Consider the following 26,949-nt stretch of genomic DNA (forward strand, 5'->3'; position numbering starts at 1 on the left):
ACCACAGTCCATATGGAAGTGAATGAGCGTGACCATGTGCTGATAAAACTTTATTTACAGAAACGGGCGGAGGGCCAGCTTCAGCCCACACCCCTGTTTGCCACCCCCTATCTTCTTCAAGAGGATTTTTTTTAACTCCAGTGTCCCTGTGCACGTGTTAGTTCTCTCTGCATGTGGCACGTCCCTGCTGGGTTCCCATCTGTGTCACTAGAGCCAGTTCTAGAAAAGCACATCTCCACGGGCCTCCGCTTCCTCCTGGGAGTCTCAGTGGAAAAACAGGAGCAGAAGGTCGCCCCCTTCCACGCCCTGCGTGGGAGCTGCAGCTCTCACCTGGCGGACCCAGGTCTGCTGTGCTCCCTCCCACTGCACCTCTGCTCCCGTTCACACCCTGGCCAGCATGTCTCTGCTAAGAGAGGGATGCAGGCGCCAGGGGCCCCCTGAAACGTCTTTAGATAAAGTCACATGCTCACTTTTTCTTCTCAGCTCTACCTCTCTGAGACTTTTCTGAAGCTCAGGCAGATGTGACAAACTGCTCCTCCCCCTCCCCTGGAGGGAGCCTCACCCGGCCCTGTCTTGCAGGCATACACTGCGGTTCTGGAACGCGGCCTTTTTCGATGCCGTCCACTGCGAGAGGAGGAAGCGATCCCCCACTACCAGGTAGGAGCAAAGCGTGGGCCCGTTTGCTCGGGAAAGAGGACCAAGGAGTGGCTTTATTGTCTGGTTTCTGAAGAGGAGAGCGCAGAGCAGCTGAGTCACCGCGTCTGCGCTTCCTTCGGCCCTCCTGGTCCTGTGCCCTGCAAGCTGCCTGAGGGGTCCGGGGCACACAGCTCGGGGTGGGTGCTCCGCGTGCATGGGTGCTTCCCGTCCCGGGCTCCGGCATGACTCAGCCTGACCCTCCTAAAGCTGCAAGCTCCCACTGAATGAGACCGTCAGGACCCCCACCCCAAGCCCACCCTGCTACTTTCCCCGGGGGCACACCGCTGGGACAGGGTACCGGGGTATAGGGCTGGCCGCCACCCCCAGACTCTGCACTAGAACTGACATTGCAGAGAGGCAGTGGCTGCGCTCGGCTCACTCCTGGGTCTGCGGCCTGGACACACTTTCCAGCGTCACTGAGGGTAATTTGGCACTTCAGCAGCCCCTTCCGGGCAACTGTCTGAAAAGGCAAATGGCAGCAGCAAGGGGCTGGCACCAATGCCACAGGGGTGGAGCCTGGTTCTCTCTCCGGCTGTGGCCAGCAAAGGTGCCGCCCGCTGGGCAAGGAAGGCGCAGTGGCCCCCTCGGGGACCCTGTAGTCCTGACTTTGAATTCTCTGAACTCTCAGAGGCCTGGTCTCAGTACAAAGTGGATCCCTCCCTTCTTAATGCTGGGGGGGACCTCTGACCTTGCCCCCCGTCAGGAGAGCAAGCAGATGAGGCTGCTTGGGTAAGCCTCAGGAAGGCTCAGGTGGAATCCTTCCTTCCGGGCAGCCTAAGGGAAGGGGTCGGCCTCAGTCCCACAGCACCCGTGGGCACGGTGCCCGGGGAGGCAGGGGCCCAAGGAGTGGGAAAGACCAGAAACTCTACCCGAGGACTCAGGAGAGAATTTTCTGCCCTGCCAGGAGACGAGAACAAAGGAAATGCTCAGATGCTTCAAGGAGAATGGGCTTTGCCTCTTGTGTAGCTGTCAAACTTCTAGGAAATAAGTTTATCTTGAATATCCTGTCTCTCTCTGTCCCTCTCTGCTCCCGCCCGTAATAACCCTCCTTCTCTGCTTGTTCTCTTTTTCCATCCACATATCTTGCATGACTTTGACATGTTCCTTTGTTTACCTGTTTCTGCTGCCGCTCCAGAGGGGATGCTGGAGAGGAGGAGGAGAAGAGGTGTGTGTGTCCACGTGACTTTGTTCCAGTTCACAGGGCCACCGCAGGGCGGGCGTGGGTCATGCTGCCACCACAGGGGCAGCGCCCGGACCGCAGGGGCAGCGGCCAGCGGGGAGGGTGGCCCCGGGAGGCGAGGCCCACTGGGCAGGTGGGAGCCTGCCATGGCCAGAGCACCCTGGAATAGAAAACAAATGTGACACCTTGGGACCCCTGAGGGCACAGCCGAGCTCAGAGAGGAGAGAGACCCTGGGACCTCACCTTTGGCCTCACTTGTCTCACTGGCGAGAAGTTTATCCAGCTCACCTGGGAAGCCGCGGGTGGGGTGCAGAGAGCCTGTCCTGTTTGCAGCGTCGCCTGCTGGGAGGTGGGCTGGGGCTGGCAGGTTTGGGCGTCACCAAGAAAGGGCAGCTGCCCCCTCTCTGGCCACTTGGGATGTAGAAGCCATGAGGGTGTGAGGAGCACCCCTGAAGAAATGCCTAGAATGGCGCTGTTTCCTGCAAGCCCACAGTGGGGTCTGGCTCTCACTCTCAACTCTGTGTTTGTTAGGATCCTTTGTGATGTGTTTTTAGCCTCAAAGACCTGCCTGTTCAAAGTAGAGTCCCTAACGCGAAGTCTTTTCGGTGGCGAGGCACCTCCTTTAATCAGCGACGTGCTCCTAGCATTAATCTTTACAAGAAATCTGGTTTCTTCCGCATCCTTATGGCTTTACAAGGAGCACGCAGGCATAACGGCTACCTCCTTTCATAAACAAAGCCCCTAAGATCCTGAGTCTTTCTGGGTGACAGTGTGAGTGACCGTCCTTCCAGGAGCAAGGCTTCTCGTCCCTGCAGCTTCAGCACACAGAGGGCTGGGAACATCTTGGCTCCCTCCGTGTGCTGGTCAGGGTGACCTGTCCTGAGCTCAGCCAGCCTCCAGGGCTCCTCCCCAGAGCACGTCCTGTCTGCCACGCACAGCTCCACTTCTCTGACCTACCCCTGAGCCCTGCCCAGAGAGGGCCAAGTGTTGCTGTGAGATTGGGGAGAGGGTTGGTTCCAGGTCCCCAGGCAACTTCGTGCCTCCAACATGACTTGTCACCCTCTGTTGACAGCAAGATGCCATGACCATCCTCTCTGTTCACAGAGGCACAAGTTCTCCTTTCAGAAGGTTTCCCTTTCTGCAAGCAGCTGGTCACATCCAGACTCCTGTGGCAATTTAGACACGAGTTCAGTTCTCCGTGCGGCGAGAGACCTTGAGCAGTGCTGGAGGTCGAACTCGGTTTTAGAGCGGGGATCTGATTGGCGGCGTCACCCGTTGTGCTGATTGCTAATGACCTCTTTCTTCAGAGGTCGGGTTAGACAGCCCAGATTTAGTCCTGGCCACAGCAAGACGCATCAGCTCCTCATCGGGTCAGGAGCAGCAGGTGCAGGACCGCTGGGCAGCACGACGCCAGGGCAGCTGTGCCCAACCTGCACAACTGAACCCAGCAGGCCTGGTGGTGGTGTGGGGTTTTCCGTGCCTGGACAATCCTAAGGGTGACTACTAGGGGGGAGGATAGGAAGGAAAATGGGATGGGACTCAGTAAAGTGCCTGGAAGTATGTTCTGGGTATCTTCACTGGCACCCTGCCATCAGCATGGGGAAACTGGTAGTGACTGTCACCCCCCCGGGTCATGCTCCTGATCTCCTGTGGCCCCTGCTGAGCCACAGCACCGCCAGTGACCGCCTGTGGGCCAGGAGGCTGGAGAGGAGTTGAGAGTTTATGTTCTTTTGTTTTGTTTCTCTTCCTTGGCTTCTCCATGACCCCTGACCTGTCACCCCCTCATACTCTCTCTTCTCTCCCTTTCCTTTGATCTTTCTCTCAACCTTATTTAGCCAGACTCATCCATTTGGAGTTTTCTTTTTAGAGGGAAATGGGCTCAAAGGAATTTCTCCTCCACATCCGTGTGGGCCCTGCAAACAGCGTGCTTCCAGACAGACACAGTGTCCAGGGAGTCCTGGGGATGGGGGTGGCCCAGGTCCTCACCGGGAGGAGGCTGCTCTGCCTGAAGGCGGGGGAGGGAAGGAGCCGCTGCATTGATGGGTGGGTGGACTCTCCTATTCCTCCCGGGCGCACTGAGAATTAACAGCGCCCCCTAGAGCACGGGATGGGGAATGCTAGAAAAACACCGCCCCACCCAGCCCTGTGCAGAGAACATCCCAACAAGTGGCCACCCGTGTGGTTTCACCTCTGGCGCGTGCAGACCACGCCACCTGCCTTCATGCTGGGCTCAACGCCATGCTCTGGACACCACTGCCATCTTTCCCACGGTCCATGCAGTCACGGGGTCACAGTTCACAGAGGATGTGGGGAAGGGGTGGAGAGGGGCCACGAGAAAGCCGATGGGGGAAAGAAACTTCGCAAAGTCTCTGCAGACAGGGGACTATGTGGCTGTCAGTGACCCCTGCGCCTCCCACAGAACGCCCTGCTGGCTCCGTGCGAGCTGCTAGTGGGAGACGCAGGCATGAGCCTGAGCAGCTTCCTCTGGACGGGGCCAGGCAGGCCCTGTCCCTCCCTGGAGGCGCCTCCCTGGGGAGACGGGCCCAGGAGCCCCTTCCCCAGCCGGAGCAGGGACCCGGAGCCAGCCTCCCTGTTGCCTACAGAATGCCAGGCAGCCGCCGTGAACACCCATGTCCAGGGCAGTAGCGATGTCATTTTTGGGTCTCTGGCTCAGGAGGAATGAAATGAATCAGCATGTGTTTGGGGCCTCTCGGCACGGTGTCAGAATCCCAGTGGGCTGTGCGTAGCCGCCGGCGCAGCTCTCCAGGGAGGGGGCTTCCTCCTGCGTCGGGGAGGCGGTGCTCAGGTGCCACCAGCACCTGCAGGTCAGGGTGGGGAATGAACGTCCGGGCCGCGGATGGTGCTGTCTGAGCCCCACTCCTGTCCCCTTCTGTGCTTGCAGGGAGAAGTGGTGCCACATGACCCAGGAGGAGCGAGACGACAGCCTCCGGTTCAACGAGAACATCACCTTCGGGCAGCTGGGGTGAGAGCTGGGGCCACGGGGGAAGGGGGAGCCCCCCACATGCCGTCCCTCCTGATGTCACACACCGGACACAGTGTCAGCACCGCCCAGCCCTCTCAACTGCTCAAAAGCATGGATTTAATCACACTTGGCCTTGATTCAGGTTCCTAATTAACCCCTGCCTAACAGGACCCTTGGTGGCAGCAGCGTCACAGTGAGAGTGTTGGTGGCTAACTCGGCAACTGCATTTTTTATTTTATTTTAGCGTATTATGGGGGTACAAGTGTTAAGGTTACATATATTGCCCATGCCCCCCTCTCCCCGGCAACCGAATTTTGATTCTTGCTGAAAGTCCTAGGCAGGCCCCTGTTGGGCATCCAGGAGGGTAGGGCCTGGCTCCCAGCCCCTCCCCCCAAGGGGCAGGAGTGTGACAGTCCGGTGTTTCTCCCCCAGCACATTCACGCACAACATGCTGGCCTTTGGGCTGAACAAGAAGCTGTGCAACGACTTCCTGAAGAAGCAGGCTGTGATCGGCAACCTGGATGAAGGTGAGGCGCCAGAGCCCCTGTCTAGTTACACGTGTGGCGCTAACGTCCTCCCTCCTGTTCTCTAGTCAGTGTACACGCTCTGGACACCTCTTGGTGCCTTTGGAAATGCGTTTCCCCCAGGGCAGGGTGGGCAGGGGAGGGGGGCCTGCGGCTCAGTGTCACAGACAGGACACAAGTACAGGCGGGACTTGGCGCCCAGACTCGGAATTTGCTCAGAGCCAAACTCTGGCCCCACCTTGCCCCTTCTGGGCAGCCGCCGCATGGCCTCCCTCTGTCTCTCGGACCACAGAGCCACGGCGGGTACAGCCAGGGGCAAGGCGGGTGTGTGGAGGCAGTTGTCAGGTTTTTTAGCCTTTCTGGCTTCTGTGACAGCAAGGAGCCTGCTGCCAACTCGGGCACCCGGCCTGCTGCCAGATCCGGCCTCACCTGTGCTGTCCTGTGTGCCGCCAGACGCTTCTCCCAGTCTAGGAAGCCCTCACTCAGCATGCATTGCGTTGACCAGCATTCTTTATAAAATCGTATCCTGCACCAAATGCAAGAGGTCCGCAGGGGAGTGGCCTCAGGAGGCACGAGGGTGTCCATGGACGATCTCAAAATGCTGCCCCAGCCCTGCATCGCTGGCAAAGGACGAGGGGAGTACCACCCCCTCCCTGGCCTGACCACACCAGGCCTTCGCAGGCTCACTGGGGGGCCCTATGGGTCACCGTTTCCGTGAGAAGATGTTCCCATCCCCAGGGCCCACTCCCCAGCATGTGCCCTGTGTGAGGCCTGTGGTTTGGGGGCCGTGTGCTCTGTCCTGCCGAGGTCCTGATTCATCACTGCCCGGTGAGAAGGGCAGGACACGCCTGTCTCGGCCACCACCTTCCTTCCAAGAAGTGACGCTGTGTTCTCTTCCAGAGCAATACAAGCTGCTCAGTGAGCACATCGAGCAAATGGCCACTGAATAGGCCACGGAGGCCACGCCCCCAGGAGGACTAGGCCGGCGACTGGCCGTCACCCACCTGATGACCCTGCATGACGCCAGCAGCACCCAGAGCCGCTCCTCGCTGCCCTAGAACTAGCGGTTAGAAGAACCCGGCTGCCCGTCCTCCCTCTGCCTGTGTCTGCTCCCCTGTTCCACGTGCCAGAGTGTCCCTTGGATCTCACGGCTCACACTGAGGTGACCAGTTGTCCCCCCAAGCGCCAGGCTTACGACATGTGACCCCGAGAGAGGAGGCCCAGGGCTGGAGAGGGTGGGGGCACAGGGAGTAGGCGGGATGGCTGTGAGGCAGGCAGGGCTGTAGCTGACGGGCCAGGACATGAGGACAGGCATCAGTCATCAGGATGCCCGGGCCATGCCCCCACCCCAGGTACAGACAAAACTGCGGTGTTGGCCTCAGCGGGTCCCTGCTCCTCTCCAGCCTCCCTCCGTGGGATGGGAACTGGGAGTCTCAGGACCTCTAGGGGGAGAGACGCCTCCTGTTTCGGGGAGAGACAGGTCCCGTGCAGAGGGTGCTCTTTCCCGGCTGTAGAGAGATCCGGCCCCTGTCCAGGGACGTGTGAGTGCCCTGCAAACAGCACAGGATTCGTGTGGCTTCCTTTGAGTCGCACTAGTGCCGAGGCGTCTGCTCGGCCGACGACTTCCCTCTGAAGCTTCCTCAGCGCGCCGGGAGCAGCTTGGCGCCGTCTGTCCCCCTTGAGAAGCACAGAAAAGAGAAACCTAGCAGCCACAAGACAGCCGCCCTTTCTAACAGCAAACAGTGCTGCTGTTCATTTCAGACAAGGCACAGAGTCTGCTTGCTGTGACAGCCAGCTGGGGAGCGGCGGCTCTGTTGTGATTGTCCAGGGCCAGCTAGCGGAGTGGGCTCTGGGCGCTGGGCCCTCCGCCCCTGTGGACTTCACTCCCGCAGCCCAAGCCTTCGTACCCCTTCCTCCACCCACACCTGGTGCCTGGAACCTCGGCTTTCCTGCGGGGGTGTGTCCCAGCACAGAAGCCCAGCTGTGGGGATGAGGCCTGACCCGCAGCCTCCAGTATGCTGGCTCCCACGGCCCGCTGCTTCCTGCCCACCCTGGGCTTCCCGCCTCTGGTTGTGACTTGAGATGGGTGCATGGGGGTGTCCCCCACCCTCCCTCATCCCCTCCTGCCTGCTCGTCCTGCCTTCCTAGCCTTCAGTTAAATCATTACCGTCGTATCCCTAAGGACAGCAGATACATGCCTGATAGTCACTTACCCAGCAACCGCTCGAAAGGTTTCTCTCCAGAATGCCACCCAGGGAATAGCACGGATGGGTTGAGCCACAGAATGTGTATTTGGGGCATTATCTGCAGTGTGGCGTCATCTGAGTGCACTCAGGCAACACATTGTCAGACCAAAGGAATGGGGACGAGAGCCCATGGCCTCTGGTGGCACAACGTATGTGTGTGTGATTTTAGCCCGGCTGGCGGTGCCACCAGATGGAGCACGACTGTGTTGCTAGCCGGCTTGCCCGAGCTGGACAGATCGTGCCGGCCAAGGTGCCCTGCCCTGTTGTCAGGCCCCAATGACCATGTACATCTCCACTGAATCCATTAGAGAAGTCACGTCGGGTCGATGGGTGTGCGGACCCCTCTTTGCTCAGTGCCGACCTCAGACAATGCACCCTCCCCAAACTCGCGGCCCTAGAAGCTTCCTGTCCTCCTCCCTGCGTCTGTGAAATTCGCTGAACCTTCCGGGCGCCCCCCGTGGCCATTGTCCTCAGCTTTCGTAGTCATTTATTATTCGTGTCAGTGAAACGCATTAGGACTTTGCTCTGAGGTGCCCACAAGACTTACCCCTGTATATATAGGATTTTTGTATAGATGTTTGGCTTGGTCTGAGTTCTCGGCAAGAACATTCGATTCTGAGCCTCTCTCTGGGGTGCTGGAGAGCCTGTACGCAGCTTTTGGAAGGAAATGCAGCTTTGACTTCTTTGGCTTTTTTCCCAAGCACTTTAACTTCACAAATGATCTTAATCTCCCCCCCCTCCCCCAGTAGACCTCTTGAAATAGCAATGTAAAGTGGAAGAAGGGGTGGTTTTGTTTTGTTCCCTGCCTTGCTCTTCCTCCTCAGAGCTGAAGGGAGTCTGACCCTGGGAAGTGTCACCTTCTGTGCCAGGCCCCACACAGGACGCCACCAGGGTGGGCTCTCAGGGACAAGAGTGGAGCTGGAGGTGGCCTGGGAGGCTGCCCCACTGTCCCTCTGGACAGCTGGCTCTAGCTGAGTGTCTCACTTTCGAGTCCTCTGGCCAGTGTCACTTGCAGGAGGCACAGCGTCCCGGAAGAACTCGCCCACTGCAGTTTCCCCTTCCCTGGGACGCCTCTTCCCCCCAGGGCCTGGCCAGTGCAGACAGACTGAGCCACAATGCTCAGAGGTCCCCTCATGGGGAGATGTCACCCCCAGGAGAACACGGGGACGCTTTGGCACAGGAGAGCTCTGGTAGCCCTTCTGTAAACTCAGGAAGCCTCAGATAGTACCCAGTCCGCACAGGTAGAGTGCTGAAGCCAGGAGCGCTGGCGTTTCAGATCTGCCCCGTGACCTTGAGGGCCAGGCGCATCATAGCCAACCAAAATACACGTAATTCTCTCAAGTAAAAGGTTCCCTGCTTTGAAAACAGGACACTGTTGGGATGCGGCTCTATGTGGTTTTAGCCTTTGTTATAATTTTAGCAAAGTTGATCTGTGTTTAAGAAGGGCCACAATATTCAGATTGCATCTGCCGTGTGTATGTGTGTGCGTGTATGTACGTGTGTACGCACGTGCGTGTGCATGTGTGTGTGCACATTTAGCCAAAGGCTGGAGAACTGAGCCCCGACATCGTGGCACCTGTAAATGAAGCGGAATAGACTCTGTGATATTCCGGTTGCCAAAACAAGAAAAGTAGCCTAAGGAGGGCTGGAGGAAGGCTCCGATTGCGGAGCTCTGTGCCCAGGTTAAAACCCAGATGTCCAGTTGATCCAAGGAACGCACGTGCAGGTTAGAACCAGCCCGGCGGTTCAGAGCTGAGGCCCACGTGGGAGTCAGACACCGCCTACCTTTGTCTTCCTTTCTGGGAGTGGAAACGACACGGGCCCACGTCCCCAAGCCAGGCAGGCCGTGGTGTTCATTTCTGTGGATAGAGGCTGCAGCCTTGCGATGAGCTTCCCTGTGTGCTGTTCCGTGTGGCTCACCTTGTCACCCTGGGAGTGCATGGCATGCTTGACCTGAAGAACAGACTTCACACGTAAAGCAGTTTGTGAAGGGTACCAGAAGCCAGGGCCGTAAACGACAAGCCTGACCTTCCTGGGTCACACTGACCAGTGGCTTTTACTAGGGAGGGTCCAGTCAGCTCACACGGTTACATCAGCGTCGTTACCGGCTACCCAGACTTCAGCCAGTGGGGCAGCCAAGGGGCCCGGTGCTTTGCCAAGAACAGTGAGGGGCTTGAGAAAGAGGACTTTAAAAGTGAGAGGTTGCCTTATTGCAGATGGAAGAAGAAAAGGACACTGGGGGTGGCAGTGGCCCAGCCCCATCCTCAGGGAGAGGGGAGAGGAGGGCCCCTTTGGGCCTGGATAGGTGGGGGGTCCGAGGTGGCCTCCTCATCTTCGTCAGCAAGAGTGAGGCTGTCGGCGTAGGGGTGTTTCCCTCACAGCGCAGCCTTCTCGGCCTGCCCCGCACGTCACTTGTATCATGATTCTCAGAGAAAGGTCTCACTTCAAAGCTTTTACCCGAGTTCCACTGTCAAGAGACTCTTGCTGGCTAGGGGCCCCCAACGGGCTCACGTCAGGGGGAAGCCTCAGACAGCCCAGAGTGTCCGCAGGCTGCACAGCCGCCGGCCCAGGAAAGCCTGTGCCGGGAAGGGAAGGCGTCGGTTTGTCAGGTGTCCACAGATGGGCCCTTTCCGTGTCGTCCGCCTGCAGCGCTTGAGGCACCCTCCGAGGCAGGCCCTTCCAGGGCCCCCACTCTGTGCCTCGGTGCCCCTCTCATCTCTGGGCCTGGGTGTCACGTACTCCCCAGGGGAGAGCGGGACCAACAGGACTCGCAGGAACGGCACCTCCCTGGGGGCCAGCCACTCCTGAGTGACCCGGAGCCCCACGTCCCGGCGCTGGCCTCAGGTTGAGTTGGTGCCAGCATTTCCCAGCCGGCCCGGCTGAGCCCTGCAGAGCGTGGTGAGCAGAGAGCTTGGGACAGCGGTCCGACCCTAGCAGTGCCCAGGGAGCACGTGGCCCTGAGACTCGGGGGGGGGGGGGCAGCGCTCCACGGTGGGGGCGCTCTCGGTCACTGCTGGAAAGGGGAGAAGTCGCTGTGTCAGTGCGGGGGAGGATGGTCTGGGCTCCTGCGTCCCGTCACCCGCAGGACATGGTGCACTGTGGGGAGAGCCAGAGCCCCGCTTCCCCGCAGTCTCCAGGCCCTGACAGTTGTGAGGGACGTGGCACTTCAACTGCAGAGAGGATGTGTCCGAATCTCGCCTGCGTGGAGCTCGGACTGGCGTGGTGCCTGCTCCCTGCTGGCCCCTGGACAGGCCCCTGAGCTGGATCGGCATGCGCTGGCCAGGGAGGAAGGCTTGCCCTCTCTACATGGGACTGCAGGTGGCGTCCCCTGCAGGAGACACGCGGCAGGGCTGTGGGAGGGGCCGGCCTGGGCCTGGCGCTTAGGGTCTCCGGACCGCACCTGGGGAAAGGTGAGTCATACATTCGAACACTAGGAAATGCTAGAAATTCAAACAACTTGCATAGAGTCCCTGAAAACACGTCCATGTGCCAGAACCTCCATTGTGCATTGTGGTTTCCACTGGAACTTTCAGTGGCGTTTTATGCCGTCCATTCGCTGCTTTCTCTTTCACCGCGTTCGTCTTGTTCGTCTCGGACCTAAACCTGCCATCGTCACGCCCAGACGTTGTGTTTTTGGCAGCTCCCAAAATAGAGTTCAGCGATGCTGATGTTCTATGTGTTCCAGTTATGCAACTTTGTGTCCCGCTAGGTGATGTTCTACAAACTGTATTTTAAGGTTGAGAAAGTTTCAAGGTTGAAGATCTCAAAGCAGTGCTAAATTCAAAGCTGTTTCCTGTGAAGAAAAAACAATATGTGTATGTATATATATATATATCTCGCACCTTGGATTGTCAGAGGTGGAAACTGAAATAAACTATCTTTTAAAAAAAAGTCTGTTTAATTTTTGTTTTAACATGTCTGTGAGGACTTTTTACAGAATTTGCAATCATCTCAGTTACATCAGCGGCTGTTCAGAAGAAAACATTTTTTCCTGAGGTCAGATGGATGTTTTCCCTGCTCAGGCTGAGCATTTGGGTCTGGTCAAGTGGGCGAGCCTGTGGGCCAGGCTGGGACAGGGAGGCCCCCTCTGTAGGTGCAGCCTGCTGAGTGGGCTGTCCGGCCACTTGGGGTTCCGTGTCAGTGCCTGCAGGGCGCCCCTGGGCTGGACGTCCGCCCAGGCCCCCAGCGTGCTCTGAGCCCTGCCCACTGAACGCCCGATCCTGCGGCTCTCGGAAGCCAGAGCCGCTGAGGGGTCAACTGAGGGGTTTCGGGGCGCTCAGTGGACCCTGGCTCCTGCCTACGGCTCCTGCCTGACACAGCAGGACGCCTTCACCTGTCGTTTCCAACTCGGTCCCGCAGACATCTCCGGTGAAACGCGTGGGCTTTCCTTCTTTCCGATTGTAAGAAGTTGGTGGCCACGTTGCAAACCCCTGGCCTAAAGAGAGGGGCCAGAGAGCCGGGGGAGCAGGAGGCATCTGGGAGGGAGGATGCTGGGACTCAGGGTCTCCTCCCCAGCCGCCTGAGTGGCAGCGGGCTGATCTGCATATCCCGGCTCTCTGCCCCCTCTTAGCCAAGCGTTGAGGGAGGGCCTGGCCGGTCTGCACTCCCAGCCCAGGGCGGATTCTAGGCAGGGAGGGAGGGAGGGGCGCCCTGGAGAGCAGCAGGGACCCTAAGAGCTCAGGGCAAGACCACCAAGGGCCAGGTCTGGTCCCACCTCCTGCCAGCTCACTGTATGCCGTCAGCCAAATCATTCTTTGAGCCTTGGTTTCTTTATTTGTAAGCTGGGAAGGAAAGTGTCACTGGTCCCAGGCCGTTCCAGTGAGACTGAAACCCAACTGCTCTGCCACGCCACACCTCTGTCCGTCCAACCGGCTCCCTTGCTCTCCCAGCGACAAGATTGCCCGGAAAGCTGCACCCTGGCAAGTTTCCTACCCAGGGAAAGAAAGAAAAAGGACCAAACTTTATAGGAATAACTGTAAAATGTATCGTTCGACATTCACAAGACCGGAGCGATGTAAACAGCGAAGCTTTCAGGCGGTGTCTCTTTGCAAGTCCTGACCTTTATGCGTCTGCCCTTATGAAAGCTTGACACTGCCCGAGACCTCTGGGACACGCTGGACGGTGTTTTTGCCTTGGATTCATGCTCTGTGCTTCCCGTGTGCGGGGTGCCACCGCTCTCTCCCCCGCCACGGGGCTGGAAGTGTTCCTGGTCCCCTCGGGAAGCGTCTCGCCCCGGCCTTGGCTAGTGTTCAGTTTCACGGGCGGTAGCAGGGGACGCTGTTTTCTTCCACACGTGCACATCTGTGCCAGCTGCTCCAGGAGCACGGCAGGGAGGTGTCCTCAGCGACTAGGAGGAAAAGCAGGAGAATCTGCAGAGGAGCCCAGACGCTGCGGCCCCAGAGACGCTCGGTGCGGCGGCTGCTCCTGGCCCCACCCTCTCACCTCCTGTGGGCCCAGAAAGAGAGAATCTCCAAAATGAAAAGAGTTTTTTGAGATAGTGTCTTGGCTTTGTCACCCGGACTAGAGTGCACTGGTGCAATCAAAGCTCACTGCAGCCTCAAACTCCTGGAGTCAAGTGATCCCCTCGTCTTGGCCTCCAAAGCAGCTGGGACTACAAGCACACGCCACCACAACGCCCAGCTAACTTTTTAAGTTTTTTGTAGAGATGGAGTCTCGTTACATTTTCCAGGCTGGCCTTGAACTCCTGGCCTCACACAATCCTCCTGACTTGTCCTCCCAAAGCGCTGGGACTACAGGTGTGAGCCACCACCGCGCCTGGCTAGAATCTCTGAATTTTGTTGCCTTCTTTCAAATGACCACGGAGACAGTGACAGAGGAGGCTCTCAGCCAGCTGTCTGCCTGTACTTAAGGATGGCTGGTGTCATGCACGAGGGCCAGAGGGGAGGGGGAGTGTGCCGCCCACCCCCGTCAGCTTATGGTTAATGAACACCAACAGGCTCCAGGACCACAAGATGACAAGCAAACAGACTGTCCCTCAGAAACTGGCTAGTGGGGTTGGGACGCAGCTGGGGTTTTAAAAGAATGATGCGCATTTATATAAAGGTATATATATGTGTGTATATATACACGTGTAACTACATGTGATAAACATATACTGTAACATTACTACATGTAGTAAACAATACAATAGATTCTATAGAACATCTAGAAAGTTCTAGTTATTTGTGCAGTGAGCATCCTGCCTGGTAGAGTCAGGGAAGGCTTCCCTGGGGAGGTGTCCTGGAACTGGTTGGTTCTCAAGTAACAAAGTCACTGTGGTGAAGAAGCTGATCCTACCAGGACCCCGTGTCCCCCACGGTGCTGGTGGGACGCCATGGCAAACACCCCGATGGAGTAGGCAATGGAGCACTTGGGCACCCGGCCAGCAAGAGAGGCCGAGGGGCGACCCCTCCCGGCTGAGGCTTCAGAAGCCACCCCGAGCGCGGCTGCCCCCGGTTTAAAGCACCCCGGCCCCTGGAGAGGGTTCTGCAGCTGAGCAGGCCCACGGGCAGCCTAGCAAAGTGGGTAGGAAGAGAAGTTTCTGTTCCGTTTTGTCGTGGAGGAGTTAGCCTCATTTGGAACTTTCACAGTCCTTCCATCGTCACTAAGGAAACGCGGCACTTCCATGCTGTGAGCTGCTGGGACCGGGCCGGGTCCGGCCCTGGGGGACGCTGTGGGCCGGCAGGGCAGGTCCCAGCTCTCAGGCTCCAGCCGCACTTTCTAACTTGCCGGGCACCGGGCGTCGTTGAGGGACAGAGACAGCCACACTGTAGGAAGCTCAGAATCCAGTTGAGCCTCAGTCTCCCCAAGTTGTGCCAGGGGCAGGGAGGAGCTGGCTGACCCAGAGGTGGCATCGAGGACCCCATTGATCTTCCAACACGACCAAGGGGGCACAGGAAGGCTGCCGCCCTGCCCACAGACCCCCACGCCTTCCTTCACCTCCATGCCCCGGACCTCTGCGGATTTCTGTGACGTGTCCTGCTCCCAGGGTCACCCCTGCACGTCATGCCCATGTGTTGTGGGCTGAACTCTGTCACCAAATTCATATGTTGAAGTCTTTTCTCCCAATACCTCAGAATGTCACCTTATTTAGAAATAGGGTTGGCCGGGCGCGGTGGCTTACACCTGTGATCTGGGAGGCCAAGGCGGGAGGATCGCTAGAACTCAGGAGTTTGAGACCAGCCTGAGCAAGAGCTGGCCTGGCCAATAGAAAAATTGGCCAGGCTTGGTGGTGAGAGCCTGTGGTCCCAGCTATTCGGGAGGCTGAGTCTGGAGGATCGCTGGAGGCCAGGAGTTGGGGGCTGCAGTGAGCTGTGATGACACCACTGCACTGCACTCTAGCCTAGGTGACAGAGTGAGACGCTGTCTCAAAAAAAAAAAAAATGAAATAGGGTTGTTGCAGATGCAGTCAGTCAAGACAAGGCCACACTGGAGCGTGGGAGGCCTCTAGTGACAGGCACCTTATGAAAAGGGGCGACTGGGACGCAGCCTCGCATGCACACAGGGAGAAGGCCACCGGAGACGGAGGCAGAGCCTGGGTGAGGTGTCCGAGGACACAGTGACCTCCAGAAGCCGGGAGAGAGCCCAGGAACAGGACCGACCCCAGCGCCCGCAGGAGGACCAAACCCGCCCACACCTTGCCGTCAGACCTGTGGCCTCCAGGACATGAGAGAGCAAGTCCCGGTTGCTATGCTGCCCCGTCTGCGGGACTTTGCCGGCGCAGCCCCAGAACACGGACCCGTGTGCTCTCCACATCAGCGCAGGCTTGACCACTGCTGGCGTCCCCAGATCAGATAGCAGGACAAGAGACAGGAGTCACATTGAGAGTCGCCGGGCATTTATTGATCACCGAGTCCGCACCGGGCACCTCGCGGGGACAGCCTGCAGGGGGGTGACGTCGGCCTGCTGTACATATGAGGAAACTGAGGCCCAGAGGATGTGCCTGCCAGGACCCAGGGCCAGCCCAGTTCTTCCGACTGTCGTGGGGCGTCCTCCTCCTACGTCTGCAGCCCCTGTCCCCTGAGGTCCTCCACGGGGGCCTCGTCCACGGAGCCGTCCTCGCTCGCCTCCTCCTCCTCCTCTGCTCTCTGTCTCTGTGCGGCGCTCTCAGCACTCTGAATGATGGTGACAACGCTCAAAACCGCAGCAGCGACATCAGTGATAGCAGCGGCAGAGCTTTCAACACCTCACTTAGATCTGTCACCTCACGCTGCCCAGCCCTGCGAGGCGGTGACCGTCAGCTCTGTCGCTGGGGACCCTAAGGCTCAGACAGGCGGGAGCCGGGTGCGGGTGGTCCGCCGGGGGCCGCTCTGCCTCCCCACCGTGACAGCCGTCCTCCTGCATGCGAGTGGGGCGGGCCGCCCCTGCCCCCACTCAGTGGGACTAAACCTGCCAGGGCTGGCACGAGGCCGTCAGTGTACCCGCCCTGCTGGGCTGGACACTTGCAGGTCCCTGCAGACACAGGAGCGTGTTTGACGGCGGGCCGTGCTGGGGCCGTGGGCGACACGTAGTGCGTGCACCTCACTACTACCGCGTTTCCCCGAAAATAAGGCCTCCCCATAAAATAAGCCCTAGCAGGGTTTCTAAGCATGTGCGCAATAGAAGCCCCACCCCGAAAATGAGACCTAGTGACGGGCATGGCTGCGCAGCGCGTCTGCACAACCCGTGCGTGTCGTTGCAGAGCGGGAAAGGAGACGAGCAGCCCTTCTCATCCGCCCCGTCATGACAGCTGCTATCCCAGAGGTGACCGGAAAGGTGCGGGCAGCCCCACCAACAAGGTCGGCTCCCCCTGTCAGGTCCCGGCCATCCTGTGCGTGCTGCACGCTGAGGCTTGGAGGGGAAAACAACACATCTCCTGAAAATAAGCCCCGGGGTGTCTTCTTGAGGGAAAATAAATATAAGACCCTGTCTTATTTTCAGGGAGACACGGTACCCTGACCTCTGAGCAACCCCGAACCCGAGGCCCACATGTTGGATGCAGGCGTGTACCTGCCTGGACCCTCGTGCACAGTGGGAACACCGCAGAATGCCTCTAGGGGGCACTCGGGACACGCGGCGCCCACACGGGAGGCCGGCATGGCTGGCGGGGCTTCGCTGGTTCCTCTTGAAGGCAAAGTCCGGCCGGGCTCCGGGACACCACGATTCTCCCCACCTCCGCCCCGCCCGGCCTCTCGTCTCAAATCCATGTTCTTTCTCAGCGTCCTCGCATCTCTGTGTCACTACCACCCGACCTCCCCCTGGTCCCTTCACTTTGTCACAGGATTAACCCCCCACCCAAGCGCTCACCTGGCTGGTGGGAAGCCATGGGACGGGCGGGGAGGGGTCGCTGCCAGCACGCGGCCGAGCGGCGTGATGCCCGTAAAGTCCTTGCATCTTGGCTGTGAAATCCTGCGGAGGAGACACCAGGGAGGGCTGGAGCCAACCAGAAAACACAATGGGGGTGGGGTGGGGTGGGGCGGGGCAGGAAGGCCCCTCATTGGGACACCCGTGGAACCCAGGGGTCCTGTCTGGGGGCTTCCTGTTTGCTGTGCCACGTCCTCTGCAGCAGCCCCGTCAGTTGGCATCATCACCCCATCTTACAGGTGGGGAAACTGAGGCCCAGGGAGGCTAGGCAACCAGTACATAGTCACAAAGGAAAATCAGCCCTATCGAGCATTTTGTAGAGGTGAGTGAATGCAAGAGAGCCCATCTGATCTTCCTTCAACCTCACGTGGTGGTTTTAAAGCTTACCCTCAAACCCTCTGATGTTTCTCCCACTGGGAGCTGGAGTTACATTCCTCTCCCCTTGAATAGGGGTTTGGCCTTGGAGATTCACTTCTAATAGAATACGGCAAAGTGCCCTTGGAGTTACAAGTGAGGTTAGGGTTCAAGCGATCCTCCTGCCTCAGCCTCCCGAGTAGCTGAAACTACAGGCATGCGCCACCATGCCTGGCTAATTTTTTCTATATATTTTTAGTTGGCCAATTAATTTCTATTTTTCATAGAGACGGGGTCTCGCTCTTGCTCAGGCTGGTTTCGAACTCCTGACCTTGAGCGATCCTCCCCCCCCTCGGCCTCGCCTAGCACTCCCAGAGTGCTAGGATTACAGCCCTGAGCCACCGCGCCCGGCCAGGATGGCTCTCTTAGAACCGGCTGCCCTGCAGCAAGGACGCCCGAGCCACGTGGACAGGCCACCGGCAGGGGTCCGGCTGTGGGCTTCTCTAAGGCCCCAGAGAGGGCAGGCTCTGTGGGACTGCGGCTCACGCAGCCGCCTGGGACCACACCCAGAAAGGCCCAATGCTGGGCTTAACGCTCTGCAGCCACCACCCCGAAACCTTCATCAGTGTTGAGCAAAAAGCCCCCCACGCTTTCCTTCCATGCTGGGCCCTGCAGGTCACGGGGCCTGCGCCATACCCAGACAACGTCACCCTCTGCAGGGTGTGCGCGGAAGGCTTTGCAACGACTGAGCGGCCTCCTACTGCCTGCACCTGCTCTGCACGAGGGACCCACCTGAGGCCTGCCCAGCCGAGCCCCTCAACCCCCAAACCACGCAAGGTCACTGTGATAAGTGATTGTCGTTTTGACAACACCAGGTGTGGGGAGGGGTGGTACAGACAACTCCAACAGCTCATCCTAGATTTTAATCCGGTCAGATGTGGATACCGAGCACTTGGCTCTGCATCTAAACTCTACCAAGGCCGGGCGCGGTGGCTCACGTCTGTCATCCTAGCACTCTGGGAGGCCGAGGCGGGCGGATTGCTCAAGGTCAGGAGTTTGAAACCAGCCTGAGCAAGAGCGAGACCCCATCTCTACTTATAAATAGAAAGAAATTAACTGGACAGCTAAAAATATATAGAAAAAATAAGCCGGGCATGGTGGCGCGTGCTTGTAGTCCCAGCTACTTGGGAGGCTGAGGCAGGAGGATCGCTTGAGCCCAGGAGTGTGAGGTTGCTGTGAGCTAGGCTGACACCAGGGCACTCTAACCCGGGCGACAGAGTGAGACTCTGTTTCCACAACAACAACAAAAACATCCCAAGGATGAATGTGTTGACACCCAGGTGGCTTTCAGAAAGATCCTCCACCTCCAGGTTCGGCGTCCGGGGCAGACGTTCAAAGCGGCTCATCAGAGTGAGGCTTCAGAGTTAGAAAAGTTGCGAAATGTGACCGACAAAATCTACGTCTGTCCGGACACAGCCCAGACAGGTTCGCCCCCACTCCTCCGAACAGAAAGCGGGGGTCCGCGGCCTACCTGCAGGTCTTGTTCCGGGTGGTAGTTCTCCAGGGTCTGGAAGGCGCCGGAATACACCTCCACCGCTTTGGCGTGGAACACCATCTCGATGGTCACGAAATCAGAGAAGATCTTCTGTAGGGAGAGGAGCCCAAGCTACATAAGCAGCAGGAGAGGGGAGCCCGGGGGCGGTGACTAAGGAGAGGACGGCGGGGTGAGCTGTCCCAGTGGGGACGGGTCCTGGGAGGGGCATTCCGATGCTATTGTTATTTTTATTTTATTTTTGTTTGGACATATAAACGCATTGGCACCGTTCAGAAATCACAACTGTGCCAAAGTGCTGGGTGGGGAGACCTGCTCAGCATCCTGTTCCCTTCCTTCCCGTCCCCTCCACCTCCTTGAGATGGTAACTTCCAGAAGGTTCTCGTGTCTTCCTCCATTGGTCGCTTAAGTACGTTTTCTTCTTTTCTCCCTGTCTGTGTTCCGAGCCCGATTTTTTTTTTTTTTTTCCAGTTAGCAATGGGTCCTGGAGACCTTTGCGTACGTAGGAAGCACCTCCATTCGTTTCCCCGTGCGGACCGACCGCGGTGCCTGCGACAGGCCCTGGCACTGGGTCACGTGGACTGTGTTCGGCCTTCGCTGTAACACGCAACGTGGTCACGGAGACCCTTGTGCAGATGTCGCTCTAGGGGCGGGGCACAGCTGTGTGTGTGCGGGCGCAGGGTGGGGCGGGTTCCAGGAGTGGAGCTGCAGGGTCCAAGGCCGGGGCGTTGGGCCTGTGATCCCGCCGCCCGAGTGCCCCGCCGGGCGTGTGCCGGGGCTGCGTGCTCCTCCGCCCTGTCGCCTGGGCTCATCCGTGGCCTCGCCCACGCTGACGGAGCACAGGTGTCTGCAGGTTGAGGGCTACAAGACCGCTACAAGGCCTCTGTCCCCCACGGGCATCCAGGGAGCGGGTCTTCTGGGGAGCAGGACGGGGCAGCCGGTGGACCCTGCTCAGCCTCATTTTTGTGTTCACTCATTCGTTAATTTACTCATTCATTCGTCCCACAAGCATTTACTGAGCACCTGCTAAGTGCCAGGCCCCGGACCCGGTGGCCAGGACCCAGCACGGGACAACAGGCAGGGTGGGAAGCAGGTGTTACACAGGGATCACGAGATCTGTCCGGGCGTCGACTCCACGGGCACAGGGACCTTGCCTTGCCGGGCGTGTGTCCGGGCATTGGGCACAGAGCCTGGCACACGGCAGGTACCTATTCAACACTTGCAAATTAACCAGTGAGTGGAACCTACAAGTAACCAGTCCCCCGGAGAGCAGAGTGCATTAACAAGGGCCAGGCCAGTCTGGGGTCCTCAAGGTTTTCCTCCAGGGTAAACCTGAGTCTGAGGGACGAGTAAGTGTTTGGTGCAGGGCGAGGCACAGGCTGTGCAAAGGCCCTGGGGTAGGAAGGTGCTGGGTGCGCTGCAGCTTGGAGGATCACCTGCAGGGCGAGGCTAGAGGGCTGAGCTGGGCTTCAGGAGCCTCGGGAAGGGGCTTGGCCTTTGTCCCCAGAACAGGGGGAGTGACAGAGTGGACCTGCCTTTTGAGAGACTCCTCGAGCTGCTATTTGGAAAAACAGAGAGCGGTGGAGAGTTGGGGGAGGGATCTCTGTGATCAGCTTGCCCCGAAAGACCCCAACTCCCCGTGGCCCTCTTGCAAGAGCTGGGGCTCGGGGTGCAGGATTCTGTTGCACAGGCTTGGGGGCGTCTGGGGTCAGCGCCCACCCCGCTGTGCCTGGGCGAGGCTTGTTCAGAGACGGGCGTCTGGGGCTGGGGGGGGAAGGCGGCAGTTAGGCAGCCCTGCGGGTGGCCGCCTGGGAGGGAAGGGGGGAGGCAGGAGGGTGAGTGCTGTGGGCAGACAAACCCCTCCTGGTTGGGAGCCGTGCCCAGGGCCGCCGCCGCCGGGCCGGCCTCCTGCTTCCGGGCAGGCCAGCTGTGCAGAACAGCTGCCCCGAGCAGCCGGCCTCCTGCCCCCTGCGGCCAGGATTAGCTGTCCCAGGAGCCTGTGCGGGCACAAGGCCACACACGTGTGCTCACACGCTGGAGGATGCTCACACGTGTGGGCAGGCACGCACGCACACACTGGCGCGTGCACACGGAAAGCGTGCACCTGTGAGGCAGCCCACACCGCTCCCGGCACGGGCCGCGCCCTCACCTGCAGGTCCTTCAGCTTCTGCCTCTGGAAGGCGCCCACCGCCTCCTCCAGCTGGCGAGTGGTGCGGCTGGCGTCCGCCGAGGCCCTCTGCACGCTGGTCTCTGCCTGGCCCCGGGGACACAAGGGGGAGTGTCACGCCGTCCTGCCTCCCCACCCCTCCCTTAGGCCGGCCCTCCGGCCTCCTGCATGGGGCATCGTCTCTTGCCAGTGTGGCCATCAGAGGGTGGCTGAGCAGGAGCTCAGGGGAGGGGCCGCCGTGGAGGTGGACAGCCCGTCGCAGCTGTGCAACCTCCAGCAAGTCGCTTCGCCTCTCTGAGCCCCGGTCGCCTTGCCTGCACACAGGGCACGTGGGTAACGCCTGCCCTGCGGCGTGGCAGCGAGGATTAAGCAGTGGCACCTGCTGAGCTGCTGCTGTGACAGGTGCTCCCGCTCACTGGCGTTTAACACTTGCACGTGGGACACGTCCGGGTAGGTCACTCGCCCCTCCCACCAGCGCCTACACGGCCCAGCCCAGGCCCAGCCCGGGCCGCCGAGCCAGACGACTGACTTGGAGCTGAGTTCTGGGTTTGCCACTTAACTGCCCGTGTGACCTTGAGCAAGTCACCTCTCTCGGCCTCAGTTTCCTCGTTACAACAGGGCTTTAAACGCCTGCCTGCTGGGGTGGGAGGGTGGAGGAGGGGCTGGCGTCCAGGAAGCCCCAGCGGAGCAGGGAGCGCGGGTGCCATTCCAACCCACGGCGGACAAGGATGGGCTCATGCAGAGGTGCTCAGGGAAGGCTGTCGCCGCACGCCGACTTGGGCCCGGACCCCTCGCCCTGGGCACGGTTGGCCTGCGCCTTGCAGGGTGTTGGCACCACCCCGTGTGGCAGGCAGGGCGACGGCCCCCTAGAGACGTCTACGTCCCGATCCCTGGAAATTGTCAGTGCGTGGCTGGACAAGGCCCAGGGGCACTGCGGTGCCTCTCAGCTGTCCTCGAGGAGCCCGTCCCGGTTTGTCAGGTAAACCCTGTGTCGTCACAGGGTCCTTGGAAGGGGGAGAGGGGGTGAGGACGGAGCTCGGTGCAGGCTGCCGGCTGGAGGGAGAGGGAGGGACCAGGAGCCGAGGGACGTGGGCGGCCTCTGGGAGCTGGAGGAGGGCAGCGGACGTTTGGGGTCTGTGGTCATTCCCTACTTAACACGTGCCAGGGCTCTCTCCGGTCGTGACAACCAGCAATGCCCCAGTGACAAAACTGCTGCCTTAGGCCCATCAGGGGCGCTCTCTGGGTGACGTCACTCAGTTGCAAACACGGCAGAGGGGACCGGCCCCTCCACCAGCCGCGAGCCGCCTCCCAGGCACCCGGGTCTGTCTCAGCCTCGGTTTCCCCATCCAGGCAATGGGGCTGATGCCGGACGTGCCCCCCCTGGCGTGAGCGTGAAACAGGTGGCCCTGCTGAGGAGACCGGGGCTGTGGGTGGGTGACGGCTGGACAGTGTGGACGACAGGACAGAGCCCAGGGCCCCTGACCCTTGAGTCTCCTACCCTGAGCGGGGCCGCACACGCCTGCCCCTGCCCAGGCGCAGCTCGCCTGGCCGATTCCTGACGCCATGCCTTACCTGCCTGCGACTCTGCCTGCCGCAGACGGGCGGGTGGCACTCACCTGGGACTGAGCAGGGGCCGTTAAGGAACCAGGTTAAGCCCACGCAGCCCTGCGGGGTGGTCCCCCGCCCCCGTCGTGGCCCCTGCCCAGGGGAGACCCCACAGAGCGCCTGTGACGCTGGCCGCCCAGGCCCAGCAGCCCCCGGCGCCCGGGGAAGGATACGATCATCTGCCTGTCCGAGGGTGACTTCTGCCTCAGTTTCTCCAGCTTCTGCAGCTGTTTGATCTCGTTATTTTGGGCACGTTTGAGTTTCTTGATCTCAGCCTAGGGAAGAGAGGAGGGGTGCTGCTTCCCGGGTCTCCGCCAGGCAGGACCCAGACGCCACCCGCCCCGGGGGCCCGGCTCACCCGCGTCTGCTTGATGTGCGCCCCATAGAGCTTCAGGGGGTTGACGACCTTGTTCTCCAGCCTCTCGACCTGGGGGGCGTGAGGGACACCCGGCAATCGGAGGGAAGGGAGCAGCATGCTACCCACCCCAGCGAGGCGCCGTCTGCGCCCCGTAGAGCTTCAGGGGGTTGACGACCTTGTTCTCCAGCCTCTCGACCTGGGGGCGTGAGGGACACCCGGCAATCGGAGGGAAGGGAGCAGGATGCTACCCACCCCAGCGAGGCGCCGTCTGCGCCCCGAGCAGCCCCCCAGGGCCGTGGCAGCCCGAGCTGCCCCGCCCCCGCAGGGCTGGCTGCACGGCCCGGGCTCAGGGCCTGCGGCTGCCACCCTGGGGCTCGGGCGATACGGTCACTCTCACCACGCCTCGTTTCCCGCCTGGAAAGTGGGGTCACGGCTGTACCCAGCAGGGCTTCACGACCACCCGTTGGGACGTGTGTGGCCCATGGCCACCGGACTGCTGGCACCGGACTCGGGGTCGTTACCAGGGAGGGCAGGAGAGGGGGCGGCAGCAGCCCTCTGCCCGTCTCCTAACTGCCAGGCAGGGAGGCGGTGACAGCCCCACTTTGCAGATGAGAAAACTGAGCCTCGATGTGGGACAGGACGTCTGTAGAGCTCACAGCAGGGCAGAGACAGGACTTAGATCCGGATTTCCCACTCCAGGCCCAGCACTCTTTTCCCGTTCTCCAGACTGCCCAGGGGGGTGGGGTGGGCTCGCTGGCCCCACGTGGGTGCAGGGAGCACGGAAAGGTGCGGGCCATCGGGGGTGCCGGGACCAGAGGCAGGGAGGGGGCGGGGCGCAGGCTGCCACCCCTCGCTGCCACTCTGTCCTGGGGCTGGAAATCCCAGGGTCAAGGGGAAGAGGCGGGGGGGCCTCCCCATGAGCCGGTGCCTTCGCCACTTCAGCGAATAGTCAGTGACGGTGACAGTGATCGCCCCGAGCCTGGCATCAGTGGTGTCACTTTAGAGCAGACACGGGTTGACGCCCTGGTGGCACCACCCAAGTTTGATTCTGGAGGTCCAGGGTGTGGCCCCAAACCTGCCTGTCTATCGGGTTCCCAGGTGGGGCGGATGCTGCCGGCCCCGCCCGCAGGGAGAACTGGTGGTGTAAATGCCCGTTTCGGGTTAATCCTCCCAACGGCCTTGTGGGGGAGGACAGCTGCTAGTCCCATCTTAGGGGTGAGAAATCGTACTTCCATGACACCCGCAGCCTCCTCACCCGCCACTCCCCTGCGGGGTTTCTGTCCCTTCTCCAGGCTCCCGTGGGCCCTGCGACCTGCCCTTTGCCCGGGGACCGTGGGGCCCCCAGGGCTGGCTTCCCAGGGCTCCTTGCCTGGCCTGATCAGCACAGCTTCCTCTCCCCGACCCAGTGGGCAGAGGGGTGACCCCAAGGGTGGCGGGGTGCAAGCCACACCTTTGAGACACGCCCGCCGGCAGCAGCCACTGCGGGCCAGCCGCGCTCACCTCGGCCTGCCGGTAGTCCTGCACCTTGGCCAGGTCCTCGGCGAAGTCCTTCACGGAGGCCCGCAGCCCGGGGCCCTCGGTGTTGGCGAAGGCAAAGAGCTGCCGCACCAGCTGGTCCGCCTTGTCGCGCAGCCGGGCCGTCCTGCGCGTGTAGGCGGCCAGCAGCGAGCAGAACTGCCCGAAGTGCTTCTCGGCGTGGGCCACCGTGTCCTCCATCACCCTCACCTGGCCGTCCCTGGGGGGGGGCGGGGCTGTCACGGGCAGGGGAGCCACCGGGAGCCACCACCCGCCGGCCTCCTCCTGAGTGAGCGGCCCACGCCAGGTTGGGGCCCAGGTGCCGGGGATGGCACTGGAGGGGACAGCATGAGCCCATCGAGGCAGAGGAGGGGCCTGGCCTGGGCTGTCACAGGCGGGCGGGAACACACATGTGGACTTGGCTCTTAAAGAGAAGCGGAGTGGGGCCGGGGGCGGGGGATCACGCCTGTCATCCCAGCAATCCGGGAGGCGGAGGAGGGAGGATCGCTCAAGGTCAGGAATTCGAAACCAGCCTGAGCAAGAGCAAGACCCCGTCTCTACTATAATAGAAACTAATTGGCCAACTAATATATATAGAAAAATTAGCCGGGCATGGTGGCGCATGCCTGTAGTCCCAGCTACTCGGGAGGCTGAGGCAGGAGGATGCTTGGGCCCAGGAGTCTGAGGTTGCTGTGAGCGAGGCTGACGCCACGGCACTCACTCTAGCCTGGGCAACAGAGTGAGACTCTGTCTCAAAACGAAAACCACGAGGAGTGGGAGGCACAGAGCTTGCACGAAGCCCTGCCACGTGGGTGCCTGCTGTGGCCATCCGGGCTGTTGTGGTCCGTTCAGAGCCACTGAGGAGCGGCGTCCACGCGTGTTCACTGAAGGTCACACGCTGGCCTCGCACATCGTGTGCACTGTCGGGCATCCCCATGACAGCCACACACGGGACAGTTTCTCGGCCCTGAGGAGCCGCCGCCTCCCTCCCGCCCCAGCCTGCAGCTGTGGCCTCTAGTTCTCGCCGTCACTCGCCCCCTAGAGTCGCCCTGGGCTTCTCCCCCCCTCGCTGACTCTTCTCCTGCTCCCGGCCCGGCACCTGCTCACCGCGGCCTCCCCGGCCTCAGCCCGGCCTCCCTCCTGGACCTCCCTACAGTCTCTCCCCTCTGCCGTCCCCAGGCTGCCCCCTCTCTCTGACCAAAGTCCCCCGTGCAGCCCTCAAATAGCACCGTGGAAGCCGGAAACTCTGAGCAGTGGCCCGCTGGCACGCCCTAGTTGGCCCGGAGAGCGTGCTGCGTAGACCCCTCTACCCTGTGGGTAAGGGGCTGCTGCTATCGCCGCTTTAGAATGGAGCACCCCGAGGCCCAGAGAGGTGAAGCATCTTGCTAAAGGTCACACAGCGGCTGCAGCCTTGTTCCCCCAGGTGGGTCCTTGCGGTGGGGACGGGGCCAGGGGGAGCCCACCCTACTACCCCCAGCAGTCCCGCTGCGCTCACCCTTCCTGGTGCAGCACCCCCGAACCCCGGCACAAGGCCACTCACCTGGAGAGGACGATGTTCATTGTGACCGAGCCTGTCCTGGTCTTGAGGAGTGAGGACGGGCCCCAGGAGTCCCGCGGGCCCGGGAGGAGCCAGGCAGGGCTGGGCGCAACTGTGTGGTCCGGGCTCAGGGGACGCTGCCACCTGGTTGCCAGGCGACGTGGCCGCCCACAGCAGGCCCTGGGAGGAGCCGCCTGCTGGTCGCCCGGGCAACGGCTCCCAGGGGCCAGCCTCCCCAGAGGCCAGCCTTCCCCCGCCACTCAGAGAAGGGGCGCCCCAAAGAGGCCCCCTGGCTTTGAAGACCGAGGTTCTTTTGTGGGGCCGGGGCAGTGGTCGGGGTTCCCCAGGGGGCAGCGGGGACTCAGGCCCGGGCTCAGCCGGGCTCCCTCCTACCCGCGAGGGGCGGGGCCCGGGGCCGGCCAGCGGGAGGGGCGTGGAAACGCGTGAGTGGACCTGGGTGGTCCCGCGGCCTTGCATGTGGACCGAGGGGACGGGAAGGAGCGTCTGACATTTTCATCACGACTATTGTCCTTTCCCTTATTAAAGAAACTGCTCGTCGTTAGTAGAGCAAGAAAATAAAGCTGACTCGAAGAGAAGCAAATATAAAATCAAGGGTCCTCAAACTTTGTAAACAGGGGGCCAGTTCACTGTCCCTCAGGCCGTTGGAGAGTGCGCACTGCGGACCCGGACGAGCCGGCTGCTAAGCAGGACAGCCAGCGGCGGCAAAAACACCCGCAGGCCGGATAAATGTCCCTGGCGGGCGGCATGTGGCCCGCGGGCCGCAGTTTGAGGCCGCCTGTATAAAAGCATGTACGGAGTTGCACGAACGCGAGTAGAACACCTTTGCGGACTGTCGGGTTGCGTGTTTGGATGTATACACGTTTTAAAGA

The 26,949-nt window shown here is 60.7% G+C and overlaps 2 protein-coding genes across 4 annotated transcripts in view; one reads left to right on the top strand and one right to left on the bottom strand.

Moving 5' to 3' along the window:
- Positions 1-8,976, top strand: part of KIAA0513 (KIAA0513 ortholog) — a 43,138-nt gene extending 34,162 nt beyond the window's left edge. The window contains exons 9-13 of one of the 3 annotated variants that reach the window (XM_012764640.3): positions 580-657; positions 1,832-1,861; positions 4,779-4,859; positions 5,292-5,386; positions 6,284-8,976. In XM_012764640.3, coding sequence (XP_012620094.2) covers positions 580-657; positions 1,832-1,861; positions 4,779-4,859; positions 5,292-5,386; positions 6,284-6,333 — 334 coding nt within the window. In that variant the 3' untranslated portion in view covers positions 6,334-8,976. The remainder of the gene's footprint in view (positions 1-579; positions 658-1,831; positions 1,862-4,778; positions 4,860-5,291; positions 5,387-6,283) is intronic. The other 2 variants (XM_075995835.1, XM_012764642.3) reach the window with 2 other exon arrangements.
- A 6,461-nt stretch (positions 8,977-15,437) lies between these two features.
- On the bottom strand, positions 15,438-26,214 carry CIBAR2 (CBY1 interacting BAR domain containing 2). Its single transcript, XM_012764643.3, has 9 exons — positions 26,063-26,214; positions 24,508-24,742; positions 23,008-23,076; positions 22,823-22,924; positions 22,661-22,666; positions 21,027-21,131; positions 18,857-18,970; positions 16,915-17,016; positions 15,438-15,743 (listed from the first exon to the last, which is right to left on the bottom strand). The coding sequence occupies exons 1-9, from the start codon at positions 26,080-26,082 to the stop codon at positions 15,627-15,629; spliced, it is 870 nt and encodes a 289-aa protein (XP_012620097.2). The 5' UTR covers positions 26,083-26,214; the 3' UTR covers positions 15,438-15,626.
- Positions 26,215-26,949: the final 735 nt, after the last annotated feature.

Source organism: Microcebus murinus, chromosome 20 (assembly GCF_040939455.1).
Source record: "Microcebus murinus isolate Inina chromosome 20, M.murinus_Inina_mat1.0, whole genome shotgun sequence".
In the NCBI taxonomy this organism is placed as follows: Eukaryota; Metazoa; Chordata; class Mammalia; order Primates; family Cheirogaleidae; genus Microcebus; species Microcebus murinus.